Below are 27,529 nucleotides of genomic sequence, written 5' to 3' on the forward strand. Positions count from 1 at the left end.
ACAACAACCACAACAAGCTACTTGAAGATGGCCAAAAAGTTCGTGTCTCCAGAAAGATGGTCAAAAGTATTTCAGAGAACCTTCAGAAAATGTGACGCTCAGATTTTAAGGGAACATCAATATGAGTGAGAATTGATGATCCCTAGTTTTTGTGGTGCATTTTTTTCAGAGAGAAAGTGTGATTTGGGAAAGCTTTTAAAATGGCCGACTCCTCGATCACCACCCTGACTGGTGAGCTCAGGATCGGACAATCTCTCTCTCTCTCTCTCTCTCTCTCTCTCTCTCTCTCTTTATTTTCATCAGTATGTGGTCCAGATTGAAGCCTTCACTCACATGCTATCAGCGATGAGATTTCCATTTCCATCTTCATCCTTGTTCCTTCCATTAACTCGCGCCATCTGTTCGGATTCCAAAACACATCGTCGCTTCTTCTTTTATGCGAACAGGAGGTCCGTGTTTTTTTTCCGCTGAAGTCATCCGTGGCCTAGTTGAGCGTCTCTGGTTTAAATTGTTAATAGACGTTTCGTGCAGCAGGGATCCCCTCTGGAGCGCACAAGCTGCCTTAAAGACCCGAAATAGTGCCAGAGACGAGACGTGGTGCTGCAAGGAACACAGATTATTCACTGAATTACTGCTTTGAATGAAAATAACGGAATTTTTTCAATAAATAATTACAATAATTATAATAATAATAAATAATTACATATTAAATCAATCAATGTACTACTACGAAGCTTAATATTTAAACATGTTCCATTGGGGGAAAAAATTCTTTACACGTTTAGTTCTCCGAAGAAGATCCATTTAAAAGGAGATCCTTGGAACGAACCCAAAATCTTCACTAGAAATCTTCTTGACTAGAAAATGGAAGCTTTTTAACACTTCACCGCACATCATTTCGCACTCACTATTAAAAACAAAAAACAATAATTGTTTACCGATGGAGGAGAGTAAAAGATTTATCCGCTCTGGGACACACTGATGTGGCGCTAATAGATTTATGATGCTTAGGGTTAGCGTTTAGAGAGAGTTAGACAGCAGAGGATGGCATGACCACAGGTTGTGTGTGTGTGTGTGTGTGTGTGTGTGTGTGTGTGTGTGTGTGAGTGAGAGAGAGAAAGAGAGATGGATACACAGTGTGATGGAGTAGCTGGGGGCCTGGAAGGATGGCACACACTCAGGTTTATCATCAATCATCCGAAGTTCTCTGTTATCTATGAACAGCTTGTAGAACATAATTTTTTTCTGGCTGCTTATCTACGCCAACAGAGCTTCAGGATTACCGTACAGGAAAAATAACATCCAATATATAATTTTATATATATATATATATATATATATATATATAATATATAATATATATATATATATAATATATATATATAAATATATATAAATATATATATATATATATATATATATATATATATATATATATATATATATATATATATATATATATATATATATATATATTTTAATCTTATGTCTGTGCTGCGCTTTAAATGCTTGTACTGCAGCTTTTATGATGAAGGTAAAAACTGTACATTGTCTGCCTGAATCAGTGATGGAGTTGGTGGACATACAGTATGGAGGAGGCGGAGTGTGAACGTACTCGGGTTCCTTTGAGAGAACGTGAAGGTCCGTTCCTGCCGTCTCGTCTTGGACTCCAACTACAGGAAGAGCTCGTTCATTTTTTTTCTGCAAATACTGACTCACATCAAGACGATTCACTATTCTCTCTCTTTCTCTGTTATTTCTCTGCTTTGATTTTCCTGCCGTTTGTTTTTTTAGGCCGGGAAACATGGGAAATGTGGAGTTAGGAAATCCATAGATTATAGACATATGTAACAGACCCAGAATCATTAAGAATAAAGTTTTAACTGTTGTGGTGAAAGTGTAAGTTCCCCTTTAATGTAGCTTTAAAAATCACCTCAGAAAAAAAAAAAAAATAAAAAAAACACACTGTAAACCACCATAAAGGGACACGGGCTGAATCGTGTACTGCTTACTACGCACTTTGCATGCTAGCATCTAGTGTATGAATGTTAGAAGGGTCATATTGTCTCGCGTGGAGTGAGGAAGAGTAAAAATATTTTTCCTCATCCAGTGTCAGTACCTGCTAACCGTTTGCCCTAGAAACTCCGTGCATGGCAACCCTGAACTGACGGGTCATTTTTCTTCCAGCCAGTTTGCTCTAGATTAAGTTGTTTAATTACATGTTACAGCCTGAAGGGTTGAATTTATTACCAACTGTATATCACGCTACATAAACAGCTGTTTATATCCGTGAGGTGATACATTACCTCGTTTGAGTGCTTTACAATCCCACAGCCTCCTCTCCTCACCTCCTCTCCTTGAGCAATAGGTAGCAATTGATAACTTATCTTGAGCTTCCTCAAGGAGAGGAAGATGATGAGAGGAGAATTCCATGCTAGTCTACAGGGGGGCACTTATTATTGAGCATGTGCAGCGTGAGCAGTGGCTCTGTATCTGTGGTTGTCTAACATTAACAGTGCATATGCAAATCGCTCCTGCTCAACGGAATGCTCAGTGAATTACCGCTAACGCTTTGTGTAATGCTAATACTGCTTGTAGATTTTATTTAATACGATCGAACATTAGAAGATTCGATCCGTTAGCAGCTGAAGCTACGTTTTTTTTTTTTTTTTGCATCAGAGCTAAAAAGCTTGGCTTTTTGTGAGGCACTGAAAGTGTCAGGTCATATAAAAGATGTATAACTACTTGTTTTGGCTGCCATCCTGTTTTTTGCTCCAGCTCCATTTCTGAATTAGCAATAAAATGCTGGGTGATTGTTGGAGCTTGATGCGAATCTGACGACGGGGCTTTTCTCCTCCATCCACCGCTGCTTTGTGCTGATAAAGGCTTTCCCTATGCACTCCTTGTTAACTTTACTTACTCAAACACGACCTGCTAGTCTTTCCTGCTCACAGAGATAGCAAATAAATTTCTGTATTTACTGCAAACTATTTCTATAGAGCTGTTAGGGTGGATCACATCACCACCTATTTCTTCACCACAGCCAATCACTGATCACCGATTTTCAACAGCCAATTATTGGCTTCGTAAAGCCGTAACGTGTTTTGAAATGCAAATCATCCCACGACGTGACGTCTTCTGGCAGTCAGTCCAGATAAATCCACAAACCAACGTGGAGTTTCGAGATCAAGCTCAGGATTTTTCCATTTTTCTGTGATGGATGTTAACAAACTGAGTAGAACAACCTGATGTGTGTTATGATCTATTCACCTCTGACGATCCTTCAAGGATCGTCTTTCTTCCCTTTCCTGCTCCCACACCCTGACAAAACACACACACAATCTCATTTCTTTCTCTCTCTTCACACAATACAGCACCCCTCGCCGTCTCATGGTGCAAAGCTCTGCTCCATCTCCTGAGTTTCCACTGGTTGTTTCCTGCTCACGTTCTCGTGTCACGGCATGGGCACTCGCTTCGTTCTGATTCGTACCTTATCCTGCCTGGTGGGAAGTACGCCACACACACACACTCACCCCCACATCTGCCCACTCACGCATGGTTCTTCTTAATGTGCTGCTGCAGTCAGCTTTTTCTCCATTCCTATTACATTAATGGTGCAGCTGCTTCTGTTGCATCGAGTGCTGTATAATCACATTTATGTCCAGGATCATTATGGTTATGGTGCTGTTGAATACGTACACTGTGTGTGTGTGTGTGTGTGTGTGTGTGTGTGTGTGTGTCTTCTCAGTGGTTAATGGCTTCAATAAGCATGATTAACTAGAGGCGAGTGTCTTCTGCAGTGAAGAGATCCCCCTCCTCTGCAGAGAGCTGGGAGTTTCCCCTCATCCTAACATAAAGCAGTGTGTGTGTGTGAGGGTGTGTGTGTGAGAGGGAGAGAAAGAAAAATGTGGACTGTTGGGGTTTTGCAGCAAAACACACCACACAGTGCTCCTCCGATTGGACTCACAATGGTAATAGTTTGAGAGATGAAGGTTACAGAAAATAATCATCAGCGGAGTCGGTGTTAGTTATTGTCCTGTAACACATCCAAAGTGTCTGATTTCTCTCACACCAGGATGAGGATACAATAGTGTTAGTTATGTATTTATTTAAAAGAACGTTAGACTTTTTATCCGTCTATAGTTACATTTAAATGTTGTGAAAACAGGTTGTCTGTGAACCTGGTTATGTTTAACCATCGTTCCTTCATCAGCATATACTCTCTCTCTTTCTCTCTCGCTCTCTCTTTCGCAATGTTAACATGAACGAATAAATAAATAAATAAATAAATAAATAAATAAATAAATAGTGATAGACATGGGGGCACGGTGGCTTAGTGGTTCTCCCCGTGCCTCGGGGGTTTCCTCCGGGTACTCCGGTTTCCTCCCCCAGTCCAAAGACATGCATGGTAGGTTGATTGGCATCTCTGGAAAAATTGTCCCTATTGTGTGATTGTGTGAGTGAATGAGAGTGTGTGTGTGTGTGCCCTGCGATGGGTTGGCACTCCGTCCAGGGTGTATCCTGCCTTGATGCCCGATGACGCCTGAGATAGGCACAGGCTCCCCGTGACCCGAGATAGTTCGGATAAGCGGTAGAAGATGAATGAATGAATGAATGAATCAATGAAAGACAGACATACTGATGGTTCTCGATTGCTTCCGGAAAACCGTATAAAATTTTTAGTGTATTAAAATAAAGATTTATTCACGATTATTCACGTCACATTATACGATTTTCTGTGTTACATAAAGCTTTTTATTCTGAATGCAGCTTCTTCACGTCAGTTACTTTGCCTGATTTTCCCTCCACAACACAGATGGTGCATTCGTCCGTCTATTCGTCCCTCCTGCATGCATTCAACATCTTTTAAACTCTTTCCCTGTGGAAGGAGAAGAAAATTGATGATTTTCTTCTGCACGTGGGGGGATCTGGTAGGAAGAAAGTCGTTCCTTATTCCCTAGTGCCGTATTATAGCATTCAAAAGCGTGACATGTTTTCCTTCAGATGATAACGGCTTCCCAATGCGGCACAATAACCCACTGATTCACTTTGAGTGCTGAAAAAAGGTAGCTCTGGGGAGCGTGAGTAGCGAAGTGTCTGTGACCGCTCGCAGTTTATTCTTTACTACATTCTCATGCAAATGCAAAAATAAATAAATAAATAAAGCTGGAAGCTGGAAGACAAAGATAGGATTGAAGCCAGGGCTGTTCGAGGCTCGAGAGAAAGAACAATGATGCTGAGACTTCCCCCATGAGAACGTTTCCATCGAATCCTCTCCTGTACGTTTTATTTTAAACACAAGAGGTCCTGATTCTTCGGCCACTTCTTTCCAAACTTTATTTCTCTTCAAGATCTCTATACATGATTAATGAGAGGATGATTATTATGTCACTTTGTAGAAGCCAACATTCTGTTTTCCTATTTAAGCTTAGACAATAATTTATAAAATTTAATGCGGCCTAGAGCTTTCGAGCCACATGCACCAAATTCGGATATGTTGTAGTCCCTGCTCTGAAGTTTGTTGGTATTACTTTTCTAAGCGATCCGAATACCAGTACTTCCGGTACCGGGTCTCAAATTGGCCTTTTTTCCCATAGACTCCCATTATAAACTTTGGAGGTTTATAACTCGGCAAGCTTTCGAACCATCTACATCAAACTCGGCCAGCTCCTTTAGGGTGATACTCTGAACAAACTTTTAAAGTGGTGTACCGACTGGCCTTCCGGTTGTGTCGCAGCCCCGCCCCCAATATATGCAAAATAAAACATTTTGCACAACATGGACATGTGACATATCAAAACACTCAGCCCAATGAGGGGAACTTCCTCAGAAGAATTCGGATGACGTCACATGCTCGTCTCCACTTGCTTCCAAATGTTTTAGCACCCCATCTTTCTGTCCACTTGCCTCCAAAAGTAACACTGACCCTTATGTCCACTCGCCTTCAAAAAGCACCGGCCTTTGCGAATACTTGCCTCGTCAAAGCCAACATCAAAGTTTGTCGTGACGAACTTTACAAATCTAGTTACAGGATAAAATGAATCCAAGGTTAGAAGGTTGCTTTTATATGTGTCTCAATCTGTCAATTAAACAAAAAAAAACAATAAAGTTCACCTTCTCTACTTTTAACGGATTTTATAGCAGTATCCAGTTAAATCAAGTTAAAACTTTTCCAATTCAATCAGCTAGATAGATTGCTGGTAGCTTCGTGGACATTCCTCAGTTGAGACTTTTCTCCTTTTTTTGGGTTACAGAGACCAGGATCCGGAGCACCGACCGGACTCAGCAAACCCTCAGGGGTCGAAGGTATGACCATTATAATACTTCATTTAGCAGCTCTTTCATTTAGGAGTTCGCTAATCTTCTTTCTAAAACGGGGCGCGATTGATGAGGTGCTCCAGGAGCGTCTTATTTTGGCAGTGGAAGGCGTCGGTCCGATTGGATCAGACGATTCCCACGAGGCGGGTTGTGGAGCTCTGATGTGCGCTCGGTGTTTGCTGATAAGAGCCTGGCGGTGGGGTTCAGGAGTAATTCTATCCGAACTGCTCAGATGACCGGGGTTTATTGGATGGGAGTTTAAATGCGTTTAAAACGTTCCGCTCAGAGTCGAGTGTCCTTGAGCGATCATTACCAACTCCCAGATGTATTCCTACAGCGTATATTTACAGTATAAGCCTACCAGCATATGTTTAATGCACTCCAGTATGTTAGGCAAGGAACGCAAAAGGTTGCAAATGGACAGGGTAGCATGATGAACATATCAATCGCCTGTTTAATCATAGAAACACTAAAATCATACACACACCCTCTCCACAGATGGATCCAAGAAGGACGTCCCTCCCGACGACTTCGACATCGACTTGGACGCCCCCGAGACGGAGAAGGCCGCCGTCGCCATCCAGTCGCATTTCAGAAAGTACCAGAAGAAGAAGCAGGACCCGAAGCCGTAAGCCGAGCCGGCTGAACGTGGCACCGAGCTGATTGCATGTTTAATCAAGCGCACCGTCATGGACTCCAGGGTGGGGATTATGTGGAGGGAAAAGGGACTTGAAGAAGTGATTCCTCTTTTCGTCCGTTACTTTCATCCATCCATCTGGAACAATAAGCCTGAGCATTTCAGATTTGATTCCCTTGTCTGTCTTTCCATCTGTTTCTGCTCTGGATTTTGTTTTCAAATCGGTAACGTTTTTTTTTATATATACGTTTTATCATGCACGTCAGTACTAAGATGGTTAAAAGAATCCGTCACCTTGTAGTACGTCTTTGTTTGTTAATCGATGGAAAAAAGATACTGCAAATGATTGACTTTATGTCACTGTAAATCTGGTTTGTATTACTAAAGTGTAATTTTAGGGGGGGAAAAATATCCTGATTCTTAGCAAATCAAATCGATCTGTTTCTGTTTATTCGATTGACGGAGTCACTTTCACGTGCACTGGTTACTCTGTTTATATTGTCATCATGCTTCATCACTGTGTCTTGTGCTTTAACCGTCATATTTTCTCCTCAGAAAAAATGAGGGAGCGTTTCATCAATTATGTACCACGTGCTACACTATACTGTCCACCCAACACTTTGAAATGATATACCGTGAATAAATATTTAAGAACAGAGCAGACGGTTGCCATGTTGTGAATTTCAACTGTTTTTTTTACCTCATTTAGTGGCATTCTGATCTCTGGATCCTTTAACAGAGTGGTTTCTACTGACCTTGCAGCAAACTACTGACTGTATCGATTAGATTTAACCTAATCATTTTTAAAGCCAATAAAAATAATGGAGCACCATCAACGCAAAGACGGTTTGGTAATCAGCTTTCAGCGTAAAAGCGATCATCATAATGGAATTTCTGTCATCCTGTCCTGCTGATATCTTACACATAAAAGATTAATAATAATAATAATAATAATAATAATAAACAGTGTAGTGTATGAGGTTTTACACCAACTGGATTCAAATCAGAGCTGGTGGAAGCTCTCAAAAGATCTGAAGTGGAACTTTTATTTCAAGGGTCAGTGAGTCAGGCAAATTCATTCGTTTTAGGCAATCGCACGGCTTGACAGGTTACAGGTTTATTTTTAGGTTCAGAGGTAACAGATTACATTAACCTTCCTGAAGTTTTGAACAAATTCAGTTTGGGAGTGTAATAACACCACGTGTCCACTTGGGGCACACATAACTTTCATTTTTAAAAGATTATGCTTTTAAATGTTAACATTCAAATATTCAGTTTGTTTTTTTCCCCACATCCTAATTTTGCAGATTTTTTTCTTGAAGAGTTTCAGTAGTTTGTAGCCAAAATAACCGTGAAAGAATCTCCAAAATTTTATTATAAGAAAGTAGACAAGTCTGTTTCAGCACTGTACTACTGAATAATGTGAGAAAGAAAAACAAAAAGATAGGATAATTTGAATAGTTCATCTAATTAACGCATTAGATTCCAAGCTACGCAAGACAGACAGTCACGTAGGAGGTGAAGTTCTTACATGAGAAACACTTTCTTTCAGGTGGACTGACGTTAGACACGACAAACACAAGAGCAAACTGAATTGGTAATATTTAAAAAAATAAATAAATTTAAAAAAATAAATAAATAAATAAAAAATCACCCAGTAAATATTTTTACGGCTTCCTGTTTGTGTCTAAAACAGGAAACAAATCCAGAACTTAACATAAAACCAAACAATTGTGCACTTGGTGAAATAAACTAAAGATGTCTGAAAACCCCTTGTCTTCTCAAAGAGGCGGAAAGTAAAGAAGAAACTTTGTAATATAAAGATTTTTTTTTCTGCAAAAGAAGGAAATTTGAGAAAGACATCTGAGAGGTGGCTAGGTTGATGAGGTGAGGCCAACCGAGCACAAAAGAAAGGCTACAGCATAGAGCTAGTTTCACAATTACCAATACCAGCTTAGTCTCTGCCTCACAGTGTAACGGCTCAAAACTAAGCAAGGAGTCAACCAGAAAACTCCCTTATCTAGAAGCAAGGACAGGTGAGAATGATTGAGGTGTAATTAGCTGGCAGACTGATTACATAGCCCTCTGGTGGACAAAGTAGACTTGAAATGCAAGCTTGGGTGTTTTACGACTGAGCTGATTGAGGGGTCTCTAGTGAACACATGAAGCCTCGAGAAATAAAGCAGTTGTCTCTCATATTTGTAATTTAAAAATTACTGTCAAAGACCAACTTACACAAACGCACATAGTAGTTAAAAACACATCAGGAGAAAAAAAGGGTTAGGCAAGGATAACAATAATATCGAATATCCAATGAGTCGGCTCTTTGAGTCGGTTGAACTTTGAGAGTCAACTCACACATATATCTGCGTGTTTGAAGTTATTTTTTTATAAAAACATAATAATTGTCATCATATGTGTTTTATCGACACAAACTGTGGATTATATTATCATCCGAAACATTTCTAACATATTCAAGCTTCAAACTTTAGACTACGCCCCCTTACCTGAGCCTGTACTGAGGAGAAGGAGGAGGAGGAGGAGGAGGAGGAGGAGGAGGAGGAGGAGAGTGAATCAGATTCATAGTGGACCGGTAGCTGTTTTATTCATCTGGTCATTTTTAAATCCATTTCATTGTGTCATAAGGTGTTAAAAATCCACTCGAAACACCATCAGTGTGTGTTTGAGTTTAAAATGAGATTTGACATTAAAAAATTAACTTCAGTTTATTTTAATTAAACTTTAATTAACATCAGTTTAAAATATTTATTGCATAATAGATGTGTTTAAGTGTCACAAAACACCCTGAGCAGGTAAGAATCAATATTTAAGGATATTATTTAACATATACTGCTTTTTTTAATTGAGTTCTTTTAATTGAGGAATTGAGTTTCTCCTTAATATGGAATCACTTTTAAAGAGTTTTTCTGATCTGCCAGCAAGCAGTTCCTGACTACTGAACATCATAAATGGAATATCATAAACATATGTATTGGAATATCATAGCGGTTTAGCCATGTTAGCTACATGTTTTAGCTGGACTTCACAAATGTAGGTTAGCGTAACATTTCCCCTGTTTACCTACTGATTGCTTTGTGTGACTTTTGAACACGGTGCGATTAAAAGAAATAAAGCAGGTGTAAAAATCTGTCCTGACAGCTTGGCACTTCTCGGAACATCCGAAGGCCCTGAAGTGGCACATCAGCCATTATTTACAACGGCGGTTAATAGTGGAGAGGAGTGACATTGTGTAAATCACCGCCGACCTGCTTAATTTGCTGCGCTCTTCCGAGGAGAGCGATGGAGATGCACTTGTCACACAGAGTTATACATTTCCTCATTATGCTGACGCGTGATTTAGGAGCACAAAACCGTGTTTGATGGCAAAGGCGACCGGCGGAGGAAAAAAAATAAAAAAGAAAGAAAAACAGAAAGAAAGACAAAAGAAAGAAAGAAAGAAAGAAAGAAAGAAAGAAAGAAAGAAAGAAAGAAAGAAGGAAAGAAAGAAAGAAAGAAAGAAAGAAAGAAAGAAAGAAAGAAAGAAAGAAAGAAAGAAAGAAAGAAAGAAAGAAAGAAAGAAGGAAAGAAAGAAAGAAGGAAAGAAAGACGAAAGAAAGAAAGAAAGAAAGAAAGAAAGAAAGAAAGAAAGACAAAAAGAAAGGGAGAAAGAAAGATGAAAAGAAAGGGAGAAAGATAGAAAGATGAAAAGAAAGAAAGAAAGAAAGAAAGAAAGAAAGAAAGAAAGAAAGAAAGAAAGAAAGGGAGAAAGAAAGGGAGAAATAAATAAAGAAGGAAAGAAAGATGAAAAGAAAGAAAAAAGGGAAGAAAGAAAGAAAGAAAGAAAGAAAGAAAGAAAGAAAGAAAGAAAGAAAGATGACTGGAAGGAAAGAAAAAAGAAGGAAAGAAAGAAAGAAAGAAAGAAAGAAAGAAAGAAAGAAAGAAAGAAAGAAAGAAAGACAAAAAGAAAGGGAGACAGAAAGAAAGAAAGACGAAAAGAAAGAAAGAAAGAAAGAAAGAAAGAAAGAAAGAAAGAAAGAAAGAAAGAAAGATGAATAGAGGGAAAGAAGAAAGAAAGAAAGAAAGAAAGAAAGAAAGAAAGAAAGAAAGAAAGAAAGGGAGAAAGAAGGAAAGAAAGAAAGATGTAAAGAAAGGAAGAAAGAAATAAAGAAGGAAAGAAAGATGAAAAGAAAGAAAAAAGGGAAGAAGGAAAGAAAGACGCAAAGAAAGAAATAAGAGAATGAAAGAAAGAAAGAAATGAATGAAAGAAAGACAAAAAGAAAGGGAGACAGAAAGAAAGAAAGACGAAAAGAAAGAAAGAAAGAAAGAAAGAAAGATGAATAGAGGGAAAGAAGAAAGAAAGAAAGAAAGAAGGAAAGAAAGGGAGAAAGAAGGAAAGAAAGAAAGATGTAAAGAAAGGAAGAAAGAAATAAAGAAGGAAAGAAAGATGAAAAGAAAGAAAAAAGGGAAGAAGGAAAGAAAGACGCAAAGAAAGAAATAAGAGAATGAAAGGAAGAAAGAAATGAATGAATGCGCCATCCTCCAGGGACACAAGCTTCACCTTTTACTAAATCCCAACGTTACTGACCTTTCATTCTCCTGCTCTTGGTGCGTTAGCGTCTGCGTCCGCCGACCTCATCAAACACACTCCAGTCTGATAGAGCTGCAGATTCAGCACATGGATGAGTGGAAGGTTTAATTTAGGAGAGAATAAACCAATTCACAGCGTGACGCTGGTAGCATATCTCTGTTGTCGGATTCAGACTTAATAGAAATAAGTTATATGTGATTAAATAAACAAACGAGTTGAAGAATAAGAGTGTGTGTATGAGTGTGTTTAAACTCTACTGCCAAACATTTAAAAAGTTTATACACCAGATACTAATTATATATAATCTAGCCTTATACATATCTGTTGCTGTCACAGTAATAAAATTTGCATACAAGTTTTTATTTATTTATTTTTTCAGGGTTGGGGGTTCGATTCCCGCCTCCACCTTGTGTGTGTGGAGTTTGCATGTTCTCCCCGTGCCTCGGGGGTTTCCTCCGGGTACTCCGGTTTCCTCCCCCGGTCCAAAGACATGCATGGTAGGTTGATCGGCATCTCTGGAAAATTGTCCCTAGTGTGTGCCCTGCGATCGGTTGGCACTCCGTCCAGGGTGTATCCTGCCTTGATGCCCGATGACGCCTGAGATAGGCACAGGCTCCCCGTGACCCGAGGTAGTTCGGATAAACGGTAGAAAATGAGTGAGTGAGAGAGATGAGTGAGTTTAGTTTGTGTGGTTGTATCAGTTACCATGGCAACCAGAGGTTATTTATGATAGGAAGAATGAAGTAAGACAGAAAATTTCTTACTGTCTGATTTAGATTGTAAATATCTTCTTCTGAACGTATCCAGTTCTTCCGTGCAGCGATTTCTGACACACATATAGTCGAATTAATTCATTTCTTAAGCAGTTAGTTCAGTACACGTTGCTTATTGTTTATAAAATGTTCGTAAGTGAAAATATGGCGCTCAAGAAAATCCTGTTAGTTTGCATAGATTTCATACGTTCGATTAAGTTCTTTCATATAAAGAGACTCGTTTTTAAGTTGTTGTAAACTTAGCAGTGAGTTGTGGCACATTTAGTGCGACACCTTTAATGTTCTCATACATCACTATTTATTTGAGACACAAAAAAAAAAAAAAGCTCAATCTGAACAAAACACTAGGAAGAAAATGGTTTAGAAGCTGTGTGGCTGAGTACCTGTCTCCAGAATTCCCAGCACTAATGTTAATTAGTGTTAATTAGGCAGGAAATCTGACTCGTGCCAGGCAAAACTGCATCATAAGGCTTCATGAAGTTTATCAAAACTTTTATCTTTTTGATAAAACTTTTATATTTTTTCCCTTCTTTTTTCCACCACAAATAATTTTGAACTCATTATTGCACCTCCTGTAGAAACGTTAACTAAATAACTCCATATTGGGTAAAATTAGATACGTAAATGTGTGCCTACGCTAATGAGGATTAAAACCCACCCATTCCCAGTTTTCCCCCCATCCCTTCTTTAAACTTATTATCCACAGCAGACGGAGAGCTCTCGTTGGGGAACAGCCTTTTATTAATCAATTGGAAGTGCATGGGAAATCTTTATTGGAGTGACACAGCCTGTTCAAAACAAAACAGTCCAACAAAACCGTCCGCATAATGAGCAAAACCAAATAGGAGGGAGAGGAGGGGGAACAGATTCATCTGAGCAAATATACCGGCAGCTCAGTCATCCCTGGTGCTCTGCAAGACCGAGCTGCGAGTCTGATGCAGAGCCGCAGCTCGTCGCACAGAGCCACACCTTCTCCTAGATTTCCACAGCCTCGCGTTTACGTTTCTTTAAGGGGAATCTTTTCGGATTGTCTCAGTGTTTCTTTTCCCTGTAGAGGAGCCTCACTGCAATGCAGCAAAAATAAATCTAGCGAAGATGAGAGAACCTAGTGCGGCGTACAGGGGTGGGGAAGGGAAAGGGTAAAGGAGGTTAGGTTAATAAGCAGACTTTGCCTAGTGCAGCGGGAGGCGGGACGTCTCCCCGGGCATGTGGTGAACAGTTACCTTGTAAACACCTGAATTCAGGTAATTTACACCTGAATAAACAGGATCAGCTCGACCCGACCCGCCCCTTCAACTCGTACACAACATAGGTTTTTGATTACAGTACAGCAGAAAGCATTTCCGTTATTTCTTTTTCTTCTTCTTCTTCTTCTTCTTCTTCTTCTTCTTTTTCTTCTTCTTCATAACCCATATTGCACCATCAGAAACTCAGTGGGACACAAATACTCAGCAACTGAGACTCGAAACGTTTTTCCTAAAACCATATATATGTGCAAACGTGACTAAAGGACTTTTTATTAATTGATCAAAATCCAAACTTTTCCCTGTAATACCCACAAATAAAGGTGATTTTTTTTTTCTCATTTAATATATATTATTCATATATTAATTTATAATCATAAGAATACTAAATCTTTACATTTGATCATTTTATAGTGAAAAAAAAAAAAAAAACAAGAAAAAAAAAAACAAATCTTAAAGCCGGATCAACTCCCGGCAGTTCTCTATTTCAGATTTATCTTTATCTTCATCATTGTCATTTTTACCGGTCACTCCCCATGCACCCATAAGAAAATGTGAAACTTTTAAATGTTAAAAATCTGAAAACAGTGACGACTCTGGAACCAGTGGTGATCACACACTCTCTCTTTCTCTCTGGAGTATTCATTCCGTGTTCTGATATTAATTAAATTACACAAATAAAGTTCGGTAGAAAAAAATGGGCTCCCAGTCATCATAGTGCACACTAAATGCTAACATATAATAATAATAATAATAATAATAATAATAATAATAATAATAATAATAATTAATCAAGTTGGCAATCTCCCATCTGGAGTGTGTTTCTTTTTCTTCTTGTTTTTTGAAAAAGTGAATCCATGTGTTTAAAAAAGCGTAAAAGAAAGTAAGGAATCGGCAGTGGCCCTCCGGTGAGGAAAGGCCTCTATGTACAACTGTGTGATGAGTTCTTTTTTTTGCTGTATGTGTGTGTGTTTGTGTGTGTGTGTTTCCGGTCCATGTCTTCTGGGTTATACCAGTGTGTAGGACTTGGCGTAGGGATTGCTGCTCTGTTTTAAGTGTCCCCGAGAGTCTAAGAGGGACTCCTGCGACGTGCTGAGCTTGGCAGCCTGAGCCAAGTCCGAGCTGGCTTCTCTCTGAGGCAGTGTGGAGGCGCCAGAGCTGGGCTGCCACTGCTGCGCCTCCCGGGCTGCAGGAACCTCCACCGGCACCGGCACCAGGCTCGGCCGCTTCAGGGACCGGCTCTTCTGTGGCTCCAGGCCCGATGCGGCCCGGTTCAGCAGGAAGTCCATGCGCAAGTATGGCGGCAGGTGCACCAGCTCGCCCCCTGCAGGCGGCACAAAGAGCACACGCAAATCTGATTAACTGTGAAGCTGCGAGTAAAGATCACTTCACAGAAACATTCATAAACCAACAGCCACTGGAAATATTCCTTTCAGCTTGAACCGGTCCCTTTACCTCGGACCTTTCTCAACAAGGTGCATCTACCTGCAGATCTAATGCTCACTGGATGTGTTTTCTTTATTTTTGCACTACTCTAGTGACTACTGTGTGTGAAGATGCCAGGAAATCTGCAGATTCTGAAATACTCAGACCAACCCGTCTGACACCATGGAACACGCCACAGGTTAAAGTCACCAAGATCACTTTTCTCATGTTTGGATCAATCTCTTGACCTGAATATGCATGATTATTGTGTATTGCAGTGCCGCCATCTGATTGGCTGAATGGATAATTGCATGAATGAGCAACTAATAAAGTGGACAGTGTGTGTATACAACACAATTACACCATGTTTAATTTACTGTGTATATATACAGTGTATAAATATATAGAGAGAGGAAATAAATTTCATCCTTTCGTCATACTCACCTGGCCTGTGGGCTTTAGGCACGGCCATGTTCATGACCCTGCATGCATCCTGAGGTTTGGGAGGCGAAGCCGTGAACCTGCATATGCCCGACTCGGAGGGCGTGCTGGACGTCAGACTGTCCGTGTAGTCGTTGGTTCCCGCCGTCATCTGCTCGGAGGATGTGTCCGAGATGAAGCACTCAGTGATGGTGAACTTGGCATGCCGGAGCTGCTCCTCCATCTTGGCATGCTCGTAGGCTCGCGCCAGCTCCTCATAGGTGGACGAGGCGCTCTCCGTGGACACCATGCTGCTCCGGGCACGGTCTGGACACAACACAGAACACGCTAAGCTTCCTTTCAAGGCCTGATTAAAACTGTTAACAGTTATTTCTTGACTTAAAATTTGTTCAGTTGTGTTAGCTAGCTAGCATTAGCATTAAGAAAATCCTCTCAGATATCCTGTCAGTTTAAATCAATCTAGATAGATAGCTTGTGTTAGCATGAATTTAGCACAGAACACTGCAAACATTAATGGATATCACAAAAATCCTCTTAGATGTTGAAGTCTCCTGAAGTCTCCTGAAGAATCATCCTTTACTTCACTAGTTAGCTAGTGTTAGAATTGATGAGTCAAAACATTTATGAACATGATTTTAAAATATCCTTTATCCTATATCTAGCATCAGCTAATTTGTCTAATATCATCAGGGAACACTGAAAACATTTATTACTTCTAAATCCTCTCAGTTATAACGTTAAATAACGATAGTATTGATTACTGAAATTTAAAATATGACTTGTCAGGTTAGCTCACTAGTGTTAGCTATGGCTAAAGCAACATGTTCAACATAGGACCTTTTTTTGAGCTAGTATGATGATGATGATGATGATGATGATGATGATGATGATGATGAAGAGGTCATACTCCTAAATGTTGATAGAAATCCTGTCAGGTTAGATTATCTTAGATAGAAATCTAGTGTTAGCATTAAAATTTATTAACCTGACATTTATTAACATGTCTCCAACATGCTAACGTGTCAGTGTTGATAGCTGATAGCTGGCTAACATTTGTGCTAAACATTTCAAGGGTTTATGGATATCATGTTATATAGGAAGCTAGTGTTAGCATGTGAAACTCTATTGTTAGCATATATTGGGAGAAGGCTACAAACATATTCTTTCAGAAATCTAGGGAACTATTGGCTGTTTTGATTAACACAATGCTTAGCACACATTAATGAATATTAAGCTAGAGTCAACTTTAGAGTGGATGATGAGTATGGCCTTCTGAAGAAATCCCTCGTGGTAAAAATCAATCTGCATTTTCACATTTATCAAAAATGCAAAATGTCTGAGGAACATCATGAAGATCTCTAACCTGTGTCCTGAGATGGACTGACGCTGTAGCTGTCACTCTCTTTGTCCACAGAGCCAGGAACTCTAGGTGTTCCCAGCCTCCAGTCCGTGCTGAGCGTGTGTGTGGAGACCTGCGGATGAGGACGGTTCAGCGTCCACTGACTAGCGTAGCGGCTTCGTGCGGCAGGCCCCGGTTTAGCCGCTCGCCGTGCTGTGGGGTCTGATGGTGTAACAATAGTTTCATTCAGTCGCAGTACAGCTCACACATGTGAGAGTGTAAAAAGATGGATTTTTTTTTTTTCTTACTTGACAGACTGCTTTTGCTCGTCCCAGGCCGAACGTCCGAGACGTCCACCAGAGGTCCCGTGGCCTGGGTCAGTGACTGGTAGTGGACCGTGTGTGTCGCTGTGGTTGTTTTCTGCTTGGCGGGTTCCCCGAAATCGTTCTCGGTGAGGAGCACGGTCGATCTGTCGTCTGTCAAAAAATCCTCAGCATTAGACATTTCAGCGTTAGTAAGATTGCAGTAATGGAGATGATGAGGAGCAGACGACTCACCCACGGTCTCCATGGTGTCTCTCTCCTCGATGAGGAGCTTAGCTCTTGGGATGTCGATGTGCATGCGGAGCGTCTGCTGCTGCTTGTTCAGCGTGTCTGATGGCCGTGTGTTTTTGCTGAGAGGAAACAGAGCAGATGCACAGTCAGTTTCTGGAGTATTCCTAGGGAACAGCAACCGGAGAAATGGTTTGGTAACCAAAATCAGTTCTAACAGTGAAAAAGAATTCCTGAAAATATTCCTGAGAAGTTTCACTAACTAGGTCCTGATTTCAGAAACCTACAGTACTTAGTTACTGTCAGGATCCAGCCAGGACTTTTGGCCACGTGCTTTTGTTTATGTTCTGTGTCACGTGTCCGCCCCGCCCCGCCCCGCCCCTGCCTCTTCCTCCCCACCTCTGCACACCTGTTCCTGATGTGTTAATTGTCTTCTGTATTTAACCGTGCCGCATTGCCTATGGTGGTGCGGAATCCACGTCGTCTCTTGTCGTCTTGTGTTATATCTGGTTTTGTCTCTGTTCCTGGTTTGTGTTTGTTTTAGTTATTAAACCAGTTTATTTTTACGCTATCCTGCATTTCGGTCTGTTTTTATCGCCGCACCGCTGACAGTTACAGTTTCAGATCTTTTCTATGAAGCAGGACCTTACTAACAATAATTAATTTCTCTCTCTCTCTCTCTGTCTCTCTTAGATGTTTCCTTACCTCATGAGCATCTCTGCCAAGCTTTTTGCATCTAGAAAACAAACGAAAAGCAACAAATATCAAGCAGCCTTGATTTTCATAAACGGCACGCTCTTACAACAAAACATAATCGCGACTAAATGTAAGCAGCTCTTACCCCTGAGCCTCTTCAGCCTCTGCTCTCTCCTCCTCCTCCTCAGCACCATCAGCAGGACGAAGAGAAGGACCATGCCCACCAGGATGCATGAAATGGTCACCATCATCTTCATGCCCTCGTTGTTGCTCTTTTTCACTGGGTTCTTTACTGCAGTCTTCACCAGGGGTGGAATGGTGCCTAGACAGGTTAGGTAAGAACACACAGCTGAGGTTAAAATACTTTTATTAAAAGAATAATATTATTTTGTGGATATTTTGGCTTTTATGACTGAATGGACGTTTTATTGTTTATTGCTTTATTAAAACAGTCTACCATGTTCTCCCATGAACTGATATAAATAACAAATAAATGCTTTAACATTTTTATCAACTTATTTATCTCAGGAAGTTTAATCAGCAGTATATGACCTTCTGCAGAAATGGGCACTAAGTCCCAGCGGACCGAAGCCACACTGAAAACAGATGAACAGAGCACTTTCAGCGATTTTTTTCCGAGGTTAAAGTCGGAGCCCGGCCGAGGGCTGGACCTCTGAGAGGAACCCCGGCTTGGTGATTACACACTGGTCCCCGATGAGAAAATCGGTCACAAGGCTGAGAAATTCATTCTGGCTGCAGAGCTTAGGGTTACTGTCTGAGGGGAACTCATATAATTGTCCAGTCGCATGGCGTGAGGTGCAGGAGGACGCGCTACACAGCCACCGAGCCTCATACCCTTCAGCCACTAAGTGATACTAATAATAAATACATCTTTTTAATCATAAATATTTCAGGTTTCTGTGCAAAGTTCATTTTTTATTTTCATTCATTTTTTCATTTTCATTAAGTTTCATTAATTATTTTTTTGAATAAATAGATCAAAATGCTACTAAGAAATATTATAAGTGTTATTTTTATTGTTTTATATAATAATAACAACTCAATAACATGGATTTCATTTCCTATATTTATGCAATTCAAACCCTATGACACCTAACAAAGGTTGTTTTGTTTATTTACTTTTTTGAATGAAATTTAATGCAATGCACTTAAAAAAAATCCATCTTAAAGTCCTTGAGCTGTAACGTTGCTCTCCAGCTTGTTGTAAATCCTACTTACTGCCGTCGTAGTTGAGCGTTGAGAACTTGACCCGTTTCTCGGCCAGACCGGCGCTGTTGTACACCTTCATTTGCAGCTCGTACCATGTGGCCTCCTGCAGATCCATCAGCGTGTAGCTCTTTGTCAGTGATGTGCGCTGGGCTTTGGTCCACATCGGACTGTCCAGAGGTCTATACTCCAGAGTGAATGATGCGATCGGACAGCCGCCGTCGTTCCAGCCAATCAGGTTGAGTCGCACACAGGTGGCATTAATGCTTGTGAACAGCTCGTGCTCTTTGGAGAACTGAGGTTCTGGAGGAAAAAAGTAAACTAAATGTGTTTAGTATTTTAGTTTTATCCAAAGTGTGTGTGTGTGTGTGTGTTTACATATATGACACACCTTTCCCATGAGTCTTTGCCTCTATTATCTCACTGATACGGCCAGGCCCCACAGCATTCTGGGCTGTAAGGGTGAACTTATACCAGGTGCCACACTTCAGAGTCTCCAGACGGTATGAACGCTCGCTGGGACTGATGGGAAAGTTGCCCCACTGTTCGCTGTTGTCCTCCGAATACTGCAGAATGTAACCTGAACAAAGAGACAGTAAGAACAACAGCTGCATAAAGACAGTTCTAGTCCAAGGTATTAACCGTTTACTCGCTTGAGTCGTTATTATTACAAAAATGTTATTTTAAATAGACACATTTATTGACCTGGTTGTGAAATTTGTGTAATCAGGAATCTGTGTTTCTTTTTTTTAATGATCTTTAGTTCCAACATAAATGTTCATAAATATGAAGCTGATAGACTGAGGTTCACATATCAAATCTTATACAGTATATAAATTTACACAAACTCTTCAAGGTGCTCTCGAAAACTTTACAGAAGATTTTCAAGCACTTGCGATTCGATTCAATATGTCTGGGAAATATATGGTACTGGGAACTGACTTTTATTTCTTATTTTTATTCAGAGCAGCATTTTCTTTAAGGGAGATGGTACCTAACGTTTAACATGTTATACCAGGATTGACCACAAGAGGTCGTAAAAAACAGGTTTTAATTCTTTTAAACGTGTTTGCACAAAACAATAAAATTACATTATTATTGTTGTTATTATTATTATTATTATTATTGTCATTTGGGACATGGAATTTGTTCTGATAAATAAGTTTTAAAGCCATCTATTCTCAAAGGTTTTATTCACACACACCTCTGATGGAACTCCCGCCGTTGTCCCCTGGTATCCACGACAGTGTGATAGACGTGGTTGTCGTTTTGGTCACCGTGAGACGAGGCTGATCTGGAGGGACTGAACATGTGCGTTGATGTAAAATTCATAATTCTGCTCCTGATACTTTTTCCTTTGTCCTCCCCATTTTCCCCAGCTTACCTTGCACCTGCAGGTTTAGCGTTATTTCATCAGTGCCCCAGTTATTGCTGGCGACACATGTGTAGTACCCAGAATCCTCAGCTTTCACGGTTTTGATGACGAAGCTGCCGTTTCCGTGGATGCTGCGCCTTCCGTCGATGATAGCCGGGCCTGGGCTCCCGCTGACGAGACACACAGGTATGACATTTTTCATCATACTGATGATCAGTATCCACAAGCGATCGATATGATGCTCGGTGTTTTGTGCTACAGCATTGAGGGTTTATCTGTTTACCTTTCCTTCATCCATTTGACTGTAGGTGGTGGATCTCCTACAGCTCTGCATGGCAGGATAATGTCTCGCATCCACGGCGTTGTCACTGTACCACTAAAGGTGAGGATCCTGGCAGGAGCTGCACAACACAAACCACACCATTATAGTAAACAATTGTTTATCAGATCTATTATAAAGGGTTAATCAGTTAATAATTAAACTACCACCATGCTTCTCTGTACGGTGAAGGTTCTCGGGTTTAGGAGCGTTTGCATAAAATCTAGGAAAGATGATCCTTATTATCTCACTAAGACCACCGTCACACACCTTTAGCAAGCGGTTCGACTGTGATGACCTCGCTGCTGTTCCCGCGGCCCGCTGCGGTCACTGCCATCACCCAGATGCTGTATTTCCTGTTCCGACTAAGATTCTGCACCTTGTGGAGGAATTCATCAGGAGCAGCATCGAACTCGCTCACCACCTTTAGAAATAAGAAACACAGGCGAGGTTAGATATGATACTTTAACACACCTGCGGCTGTCAATCAGAGACCAGAAAGACCGCAAAGACGTGGTTAAGATTTAGAACTATGTCTCCGTACATATCAATATTAAATTTAGCAAGGACTCGACAATGTGTGCTTATATCGCTAATTATCGAGAAGCATAGTATGTGTGTTTGTGTGGCAACTTCTTAGGCACATACTGTGGGGTACAAGCTGGAGCAGAACACTGTGTATTTCCTGATCACGCCATTTAGTTTGAGTGGCGGAAGCCAGGAAACATACACCACCGAGTTGGTTGCTGCTGCAGCCTTCACACCACCTGGTGGACCTGGAACTAGAGAGGTAAAGAGAAGTAGGAAAAAAAAGAAAATAACCAAATGGCCAAAGTTGGTTTAGTTTACAGTACACATTAATCACTGCTTGCAGCAAGACTTAGGGGTCCAAGCACTGTTGCAACCAACTGGTTTATCTTAGCATGTTCCTTAGTATTATTCATTCATCTTCTACCGCTTATCCGAACTACCTCGGGTCACGGGGAGCCTGTGCCTATCTCAGGCGTCATCGGGCATCAAGGCAGGATACACCCTGCATGGAGTGCCAACCCATCACAGGGCACACACACACACTCTCATTCACTCACATAATCACACACTACGGACAATTTTCCAGAGATGTCAATTAACCTACCATGCATGTCTTTGGACCGGGGGAGGAAACCGGAGTACCCGGTGGAAACCCCCGAGGCACGGGGAGAACATGCAAACTCCACACACACAAGGAGGAGGCGGGAATCGAACCCCCGACCCTGGAGGTGTGAGGTGAACGTGCTAACCACTAAGCCACCGTGCCAATCCCCCCCCAAGAACCCCCCATCTGGTTCCACCAGATTTACAAATATTTACAAATACAAATCTTTGTTTAGTGATTTAACATGTCATTTTGGAAGAGTTATTAATATTATAAACAGTATAAAAAGTACCAGTGTTGGTTTTAATCAGAAAGATATTGTGGACTTACCGTCCTCTTTGGTGCGAATGTAGATCTGCTCGGATCGTACGCCGTCTCCGGCCCGGGTGAAAGCCAGCACCTGAATGCTGTAGTTGGTGAATTTCTCCAACCCATCCAGCTCGAGAGGAGGCAGAAGAGTGGTGATGTTTCTGATCTCACCCAGCTCTGAAGGATTTAACAATTACACCAGATAAAGCACAATACGCCCAAAAAATAAAAACCACACGGTCCGCATGGACGATACTGAATATCTTTTGGCTCCTAAATATCATTTTACTTCCTGTTCAGGAGAAGGACATTTTTGGAGCAGTGCTTGCAGAGGTGCCAAAATGAACCATTTAGCTGTAGCTTCTATGTGAAGACTAGAACTAGAACTCTAGTGGAAAAGGCTATTCACTGAAAGAGGGATTTACATACAGGGCTTTCACTTCACAAAAAAAAAAAAACATCCTCAAATTTGTGAGCTAATAGAAATAGAGTGGGCGTGGCTATAGTGTCACTGATCGATAAAAATAACAGAGTAGCCTGCTAAGATTTATTTGTTAGCATTGTTTTGTTTAAAGCTAAAACATGAAAGTCTGCAAGCGAAAATCCTTACGTCTTATTCTGGACATGAGACATAAAGCCTTTAAATAATTTCAATCAATCAATCAATCAATCAATCAATCAATCAATCAATCTATCTATCTATCTATCTATCTATCTATCTATCTATCTATCTATCTATCTATCGCACTCCTTTTCCTCTTCCTTGCCTATCGTTTTCTCTCTGCGTGTGTTAAAGCCTGCAGTCTTATAATGAGGCAATCTAAAAACAAATTGCTTAGTCTAAGGCGGCGGATTAAGGGATATTTCTTCTCTGTGTTTGGAGATACATCTGAGGCTGTAATGCAGTATTTTAACAGGTAGAGAGAAATAAGTTAACAGTCAATTTGACATTTATAGACAGTTTAAAAAAAGTTGCAGTATGCTGAAGAAAAGCAATGAGATTCTGTGATTAATGTTCAATCTATTTATCCATACAGACTTAATCAGGACGTGTGACTATATAAAAAAGTGCTGTAATGTAGCTACGTTAATAATTAACAGGCACTGGTACTGCTTCGCAGGAGGGAAAGTGAAGTGCTGCCACCTAGTTTGCAGCATTGTAACAACACCATCAGCTGTATTAATGAAATACGTTAACAGTACAATTTATTTTGGTCACCTGTCTATTCCCGCTCATCATTCAGCTCTCCACTATTACATGACAACCACTTTGTGCTGCTTGTGCTGTGTCACACGGCAGAGTAACTCTCTTAAGGGATGAGGAGGGAGGAGGAGGAGGAGTGTTTTCTACCCTCTTCCAAATACTTGGGCTCACAGAAGCCAGTGATTGACTAGTAAACACTGGCCACGTTCACACTGCAAGTCTTAATGCTCAATTCAGATATTTTGCTCAGATCTGATTTTTTTTGTTTGGCTGTTCACATTACCTTTTAAAATGTGGCCTATATCAGATACCAGTGTGAACTGTTTGCTGTTTCGAACCGACCCGCATGCACAAACGAACAATAACAATGACGTCACACGCAGCACGCCGTTGCGCTAAAGTTGGCTATGGAGGAAGTAATCATTTTCGCTTTTCTTTCTAAATGTTTGTGTAACGGCAGCACAGAGACGCAGTGGTTTGAAAATTTTCAGATGTCGAGGGCAACTTTTGATTATTTGATCCATTCTGTAGGCGTAGTCACGTTTGTGTGCGAACTCGCCGGCGCATAATTGTGACGAGTGTCGATGTAGATCGACGTAAAAGTCGCATCAAATCCGCCTTGGTTGTTCACACTGCGGCCACGTTGGAAAAAATCAGATTTGGGTCTGATTCAGGACCACATATGGAAGTGGTCTGAATCTGATTTGAAAAAAAAATCAGATCTGGGCTAGATTTGAGTGTTCACACTACTCCTGAAGAAGTCTGACCTGGTCACTTGACCCCAAAAAAAATCAGATTTGGGCCACTTTTACCTGCAGTGTGAACGTGGCCACTGTGACTGACAGAGGAGACAATGTATGTCCCACCTACCCCAATTAACACGACCTAAGACCTGCGGCTGAAAGACTGGTTTCATAATGTAACATAAGTTCATTACACTTAAGAAAGTGTCTATAAATACATCTGCTAACTTACTGAGGTTAGCTGAGGTTTATGCTTAGATAGTGCTAACTCAAGCAATAATATTACCTCAGAATATTTCTAAACCACAACCGTGTGGAAGAACAATGAGCTGTAGGTTCATTGGCACTATTCCCTACCTCCGTCAGGTAGATTGGCCCAGTAGATGATGCGAAAGCCCTGCAGAACGCCATTAAGTGCTTCACGGGCGGGAGTCGACCATGACAGAGAGATGGTCTCAGGGGACGTAGCCGTTGCTGTGACCTTCTCTGGAGCTCTGCTGGGTACTGAGCAGCGTGAGGGGAAAAGAAAACAGTATACTATCAGTATTCACACACAGTTTTACCACACACAAGTAGAAAGGAGTAGAAGCTTCAAGTGTTCAGTATCAGATGGAATGTGGAGACAGTGAAAGAAAGAAAGAAAGAGAAAGTACTTAAAGGAGAAGAAGGAGAAATGGAGAGAGATAGATAGATAGATAGATAGATAGATAGATAGATAGATAGATAGATAGACGGATTCACTCCAAGCTTAAAACAAATCCAGGTTTCCTGAAGAAGTGAAGCTTGCTGACTAAATAATAAACACGATGACATTTCAAGTCCAGATTTGGAACAAAGAAATTACAAAACACATCCAGAAGATGGCAGCACATCTCCACTGCTGCTACAACACCAACAGCGGTGCAGGAGCATCAGTGAGACCTGAGAAAACTGGTGGAAATCTTCCAGCTCATTTATCTACTGGCTCCTACAGCACATCTAAGTCACTCTGTGTAAATTTAAGCAGAATATCAGTGTGTCCTACCATCCTCCATGGTGGTCACTCGCACTTCGCTGGAGGCAGGTCCCGGTCCTGCGCTGTTGCTCGCCTGAACCACCACCTCATACTGTGTGAACTTCTTCAGGTTGTTCAGGGTGAGCGTCTCCGTCTCACCCGTGCTCTCCATGCTCAGGCAGATGAACTGGTGGCTTCCGTTCACCGAGTGCTCCCTGTGGCACACCTGATAGCCTCTGATCATACCGTTCTGGAGGTGTTTCTGAGGAGCCTGATGAGAAACGATGAGGCTTAATTATTGTGCTTCTGTGAAGCTGAGAAAGATATCGTGTGAGAACAGGGTTGTGTACAGTACCTTCCATGTGACCTTGATGCTCTGAGAAGATATCGCTTCCAGAGTCACATCTTGAGGTGGACCTTCAGGATCTAAAACAGAGAAATACATCTTGTAAATTTCATAGTAATTAACATATTTTGATTCAAATGATGTGCGCCAATCATTCTGTAATAGTAAAATCTGATGCCATTATTATTCCTGTTGAGGAAGTTCTGAATAAGGAATTCCCTTACAGACAAGACGTCTGTGTAAAATCAGGAACATGGCTAAAAAGTGTCTGAATTTCGTTTTGTGAAAGAAAAAATAACTGTAACCCAGAATTTTCTTGAGAGGTAGGATTGGACTGGGAAAATTGCCTCCTTCTAGAATGAATGCATTCATTCATTTTCTACCGCTTATCCGAACTACCTCGGGTCACGGGGAGCCTGTGCCTTTCTCAGGCAGGATACACCCTGGACGGAGTGCCAACCCATCGCAGGGCACACATTCACTCACGCAATCACACACTACGGACAAAGAGGTGCCAATCAACCTACCATGCATGTCTTTGGACCGGGGGAGGAAACCGGAGTACCCGGAGGAAACCCCCAAGGCACGGGGACAACATGCAAACTCCACACACACAAGGTGGAGGTGGGAATCGAACCCCCAACCCTGGAGGTGTGAGGCGAACATGCTAACCACTAAGCCACCGTGCCCCCAGAATAAATGCAGTTCATCAGAATTCTTTCTGGAGTGAGCAGGGATCGTTTAGACGTCCGCTAAGGGGGTGGTTGTCGATATTCATTATGGAATGGACTAAGATTAAACAGAATTCTTTCCGGAGCAGGTGGGATTGGTCAGAATTTCTCCAATGTTTGCTCTGTATGGAATGGACAGAATTCCCACCAGGATGGGCACAATTGGTTAGACTTGCTTTAAAGAGCAAGCAGGATAAGTGGCATTGGTCAGAGTTCCATAGGGAAACAGGCAGTATCTGTCAAAACTCCTTCGGGAACAAGTCGGATTGGTCAGAATTCCTCCAGGAGTAGGTAGGGTTAGGGTTAGGCTTAATTTAAAACATTTCCACACATACATCTAGTTCATCTGGACTAATCACTAGTTATTCATCTTTGCATGCTACACTTCAGGAAGAGATTCCCTGACAGTGGATTTACCTGCTTCGTCCGTGGTGACCATCAGCTCATTGCTGGGCTCGCTGTCCCCGATGTGGTTCTTGGCGAACATGCGAATGTTGTAGGTGGATGAAGGGTGGAGCTCTATGATGGTGGCCAGATTCAGTGTTGGGGAGACGTCTCTGGTCCTGCGAGCTCTTTCCCAGGTAGCTGTAATAAAATATTAGAATGATCTTGTATGAAATGTATTGTAGATATCTAATTCTATGTACACAAAACCTCTCTGTATACATAATGTACCTGTTTTATTCTTGCACTCAATGTCATAGCCAGTGATGGGGCTGTTCCCATCAAATCCCATAGTCCAGCGTAGTGCGATGGTCCTTTCCTTCACCTCTCGAATCTCCACTTTAGGAGGCTCTGGTGGCTCTGAGGACACAGAAATGATAAAGAGTCGCTTTGGGACTGTAGATGCATAAACTGACACTCTGATATCTTTTACAATATGGCCACCAACAACAGTACAGCTTCAGCTATGAGGTAAAGTAAGTCATCTCACTGTGTCCAAAACCACATCAGCAAGGCTTAGATAGACTTCCATTAGCCACATTAGCCCTGTTTAAATACATTAATGTCTTTACCTTGGACTGTAAGCTGAATGATGCCTCTGTCTTCACCATAAGAGTTGATCGCATGGCAGGAAAAAAAGCCGGAGTCCTCCCTCATGGTTGGGTAGATCTGATGGACAGATAAGGAACA

General features: G+C 41.2%; 1 protein-coding gene across 2 annotated transcripts in view; it reads right to left on the reverse strand.

The window, feature by feature from the left end:
• Nucleotides 1-14,044: 14,044 nt before the first annotated feature.
• The window catches only part of dscama (Down syndrome cell adhesion molecule a), a 61,406-nt gene continuing 47,921 nt past the window's right edge, over nt 14,045-27,529 (reverse strand). For both annotated transcript variants that reach the window (XM_060896443.1, XM_060896444.1), the window contains 21 exons: nt 27,412-27,508; nt 27,071-27,199; nt 26,813-26,980; nt 25,674-25,744; nt 25,349-25,589; nt 24,682-24,828; nt 22,399-22,554; nt 21,582-21,715; nt 21,204-21,357; nt 20,898-21,015; nt 20,624-20,784; nt 20,444-20,542; nt 19,631-19,819; nt 19,252-19,542; nt 18,158-18,334; nt 18,022-18,052; nt 17,323-17,438; nt 17,074-17,241; nt 16,790-16,987; nt 15,430-15,732; nt 14,045-14,884 (listed from right to left, as the gene is read on the reverse strand). In XM_060896443.1, coding sequence (XP_060752426.1) covers nt 14,568-14,884; nt 15,430-15,732; nt 16,790-16,987; nt 17,074-17,241; nt 17,323-17,438; nt 18,022-18,052; nt 18,158-18,334; nt 19,252-19,542; nt 19,631-19,819; nt 20,444-20,542; nt 20,624-20,784; nt 20,898-21,015; nt 21,204-21,357; nt 21,582-21,715; nt 22,399-22,554; nt 24,682-24,828; nt 25,349-25,589; nt 25,674-25,744; nt 26,813-26,980; nt 27,071-27,199; nt 27,412-27,508 — 3,465 coding nt within the window. In that variant the 3' untranslated portion in view covers nt 14,045-14,567. The remainder of the gene's footprint in view (nt 14,885-15,429; nt 15,733-16,789; nt 16,988-17,073; nt 17,242-17,322; nt 17,439-18,021; nt 18,053-18,157; nt 18,335-19,251; nt 19,543-19,630; nt 19,820-20,443; nt 20,543-20,623; nt 20,785-20,897; nt 21,016-21,203; nt 21,358-21,581; nt 21,716-22,398; nt 22,555-24,681; nt 24,829-25,348; nt 25,590-25,673; nt 25,745-26,812; nt 26,981-27,070; nt 27,200-27,411; nt 27,509-27,529) is intronic.

This window comes from Tachysurus vachellii, chromosome 20 (assembly GCF_030014155.1).
Source record: "Tachysurus vachellii isolate PV-2020 chromosome 20, HZAU_Pvac_v1, whole genome shotgun sequence".
Classification (NCBI taxonomy): Eukaryota; Metazoa; Chordata; class Actinopteri; order Siluriformes; family Bagridae; genus Tachysurus; species Tachysurus vachellii.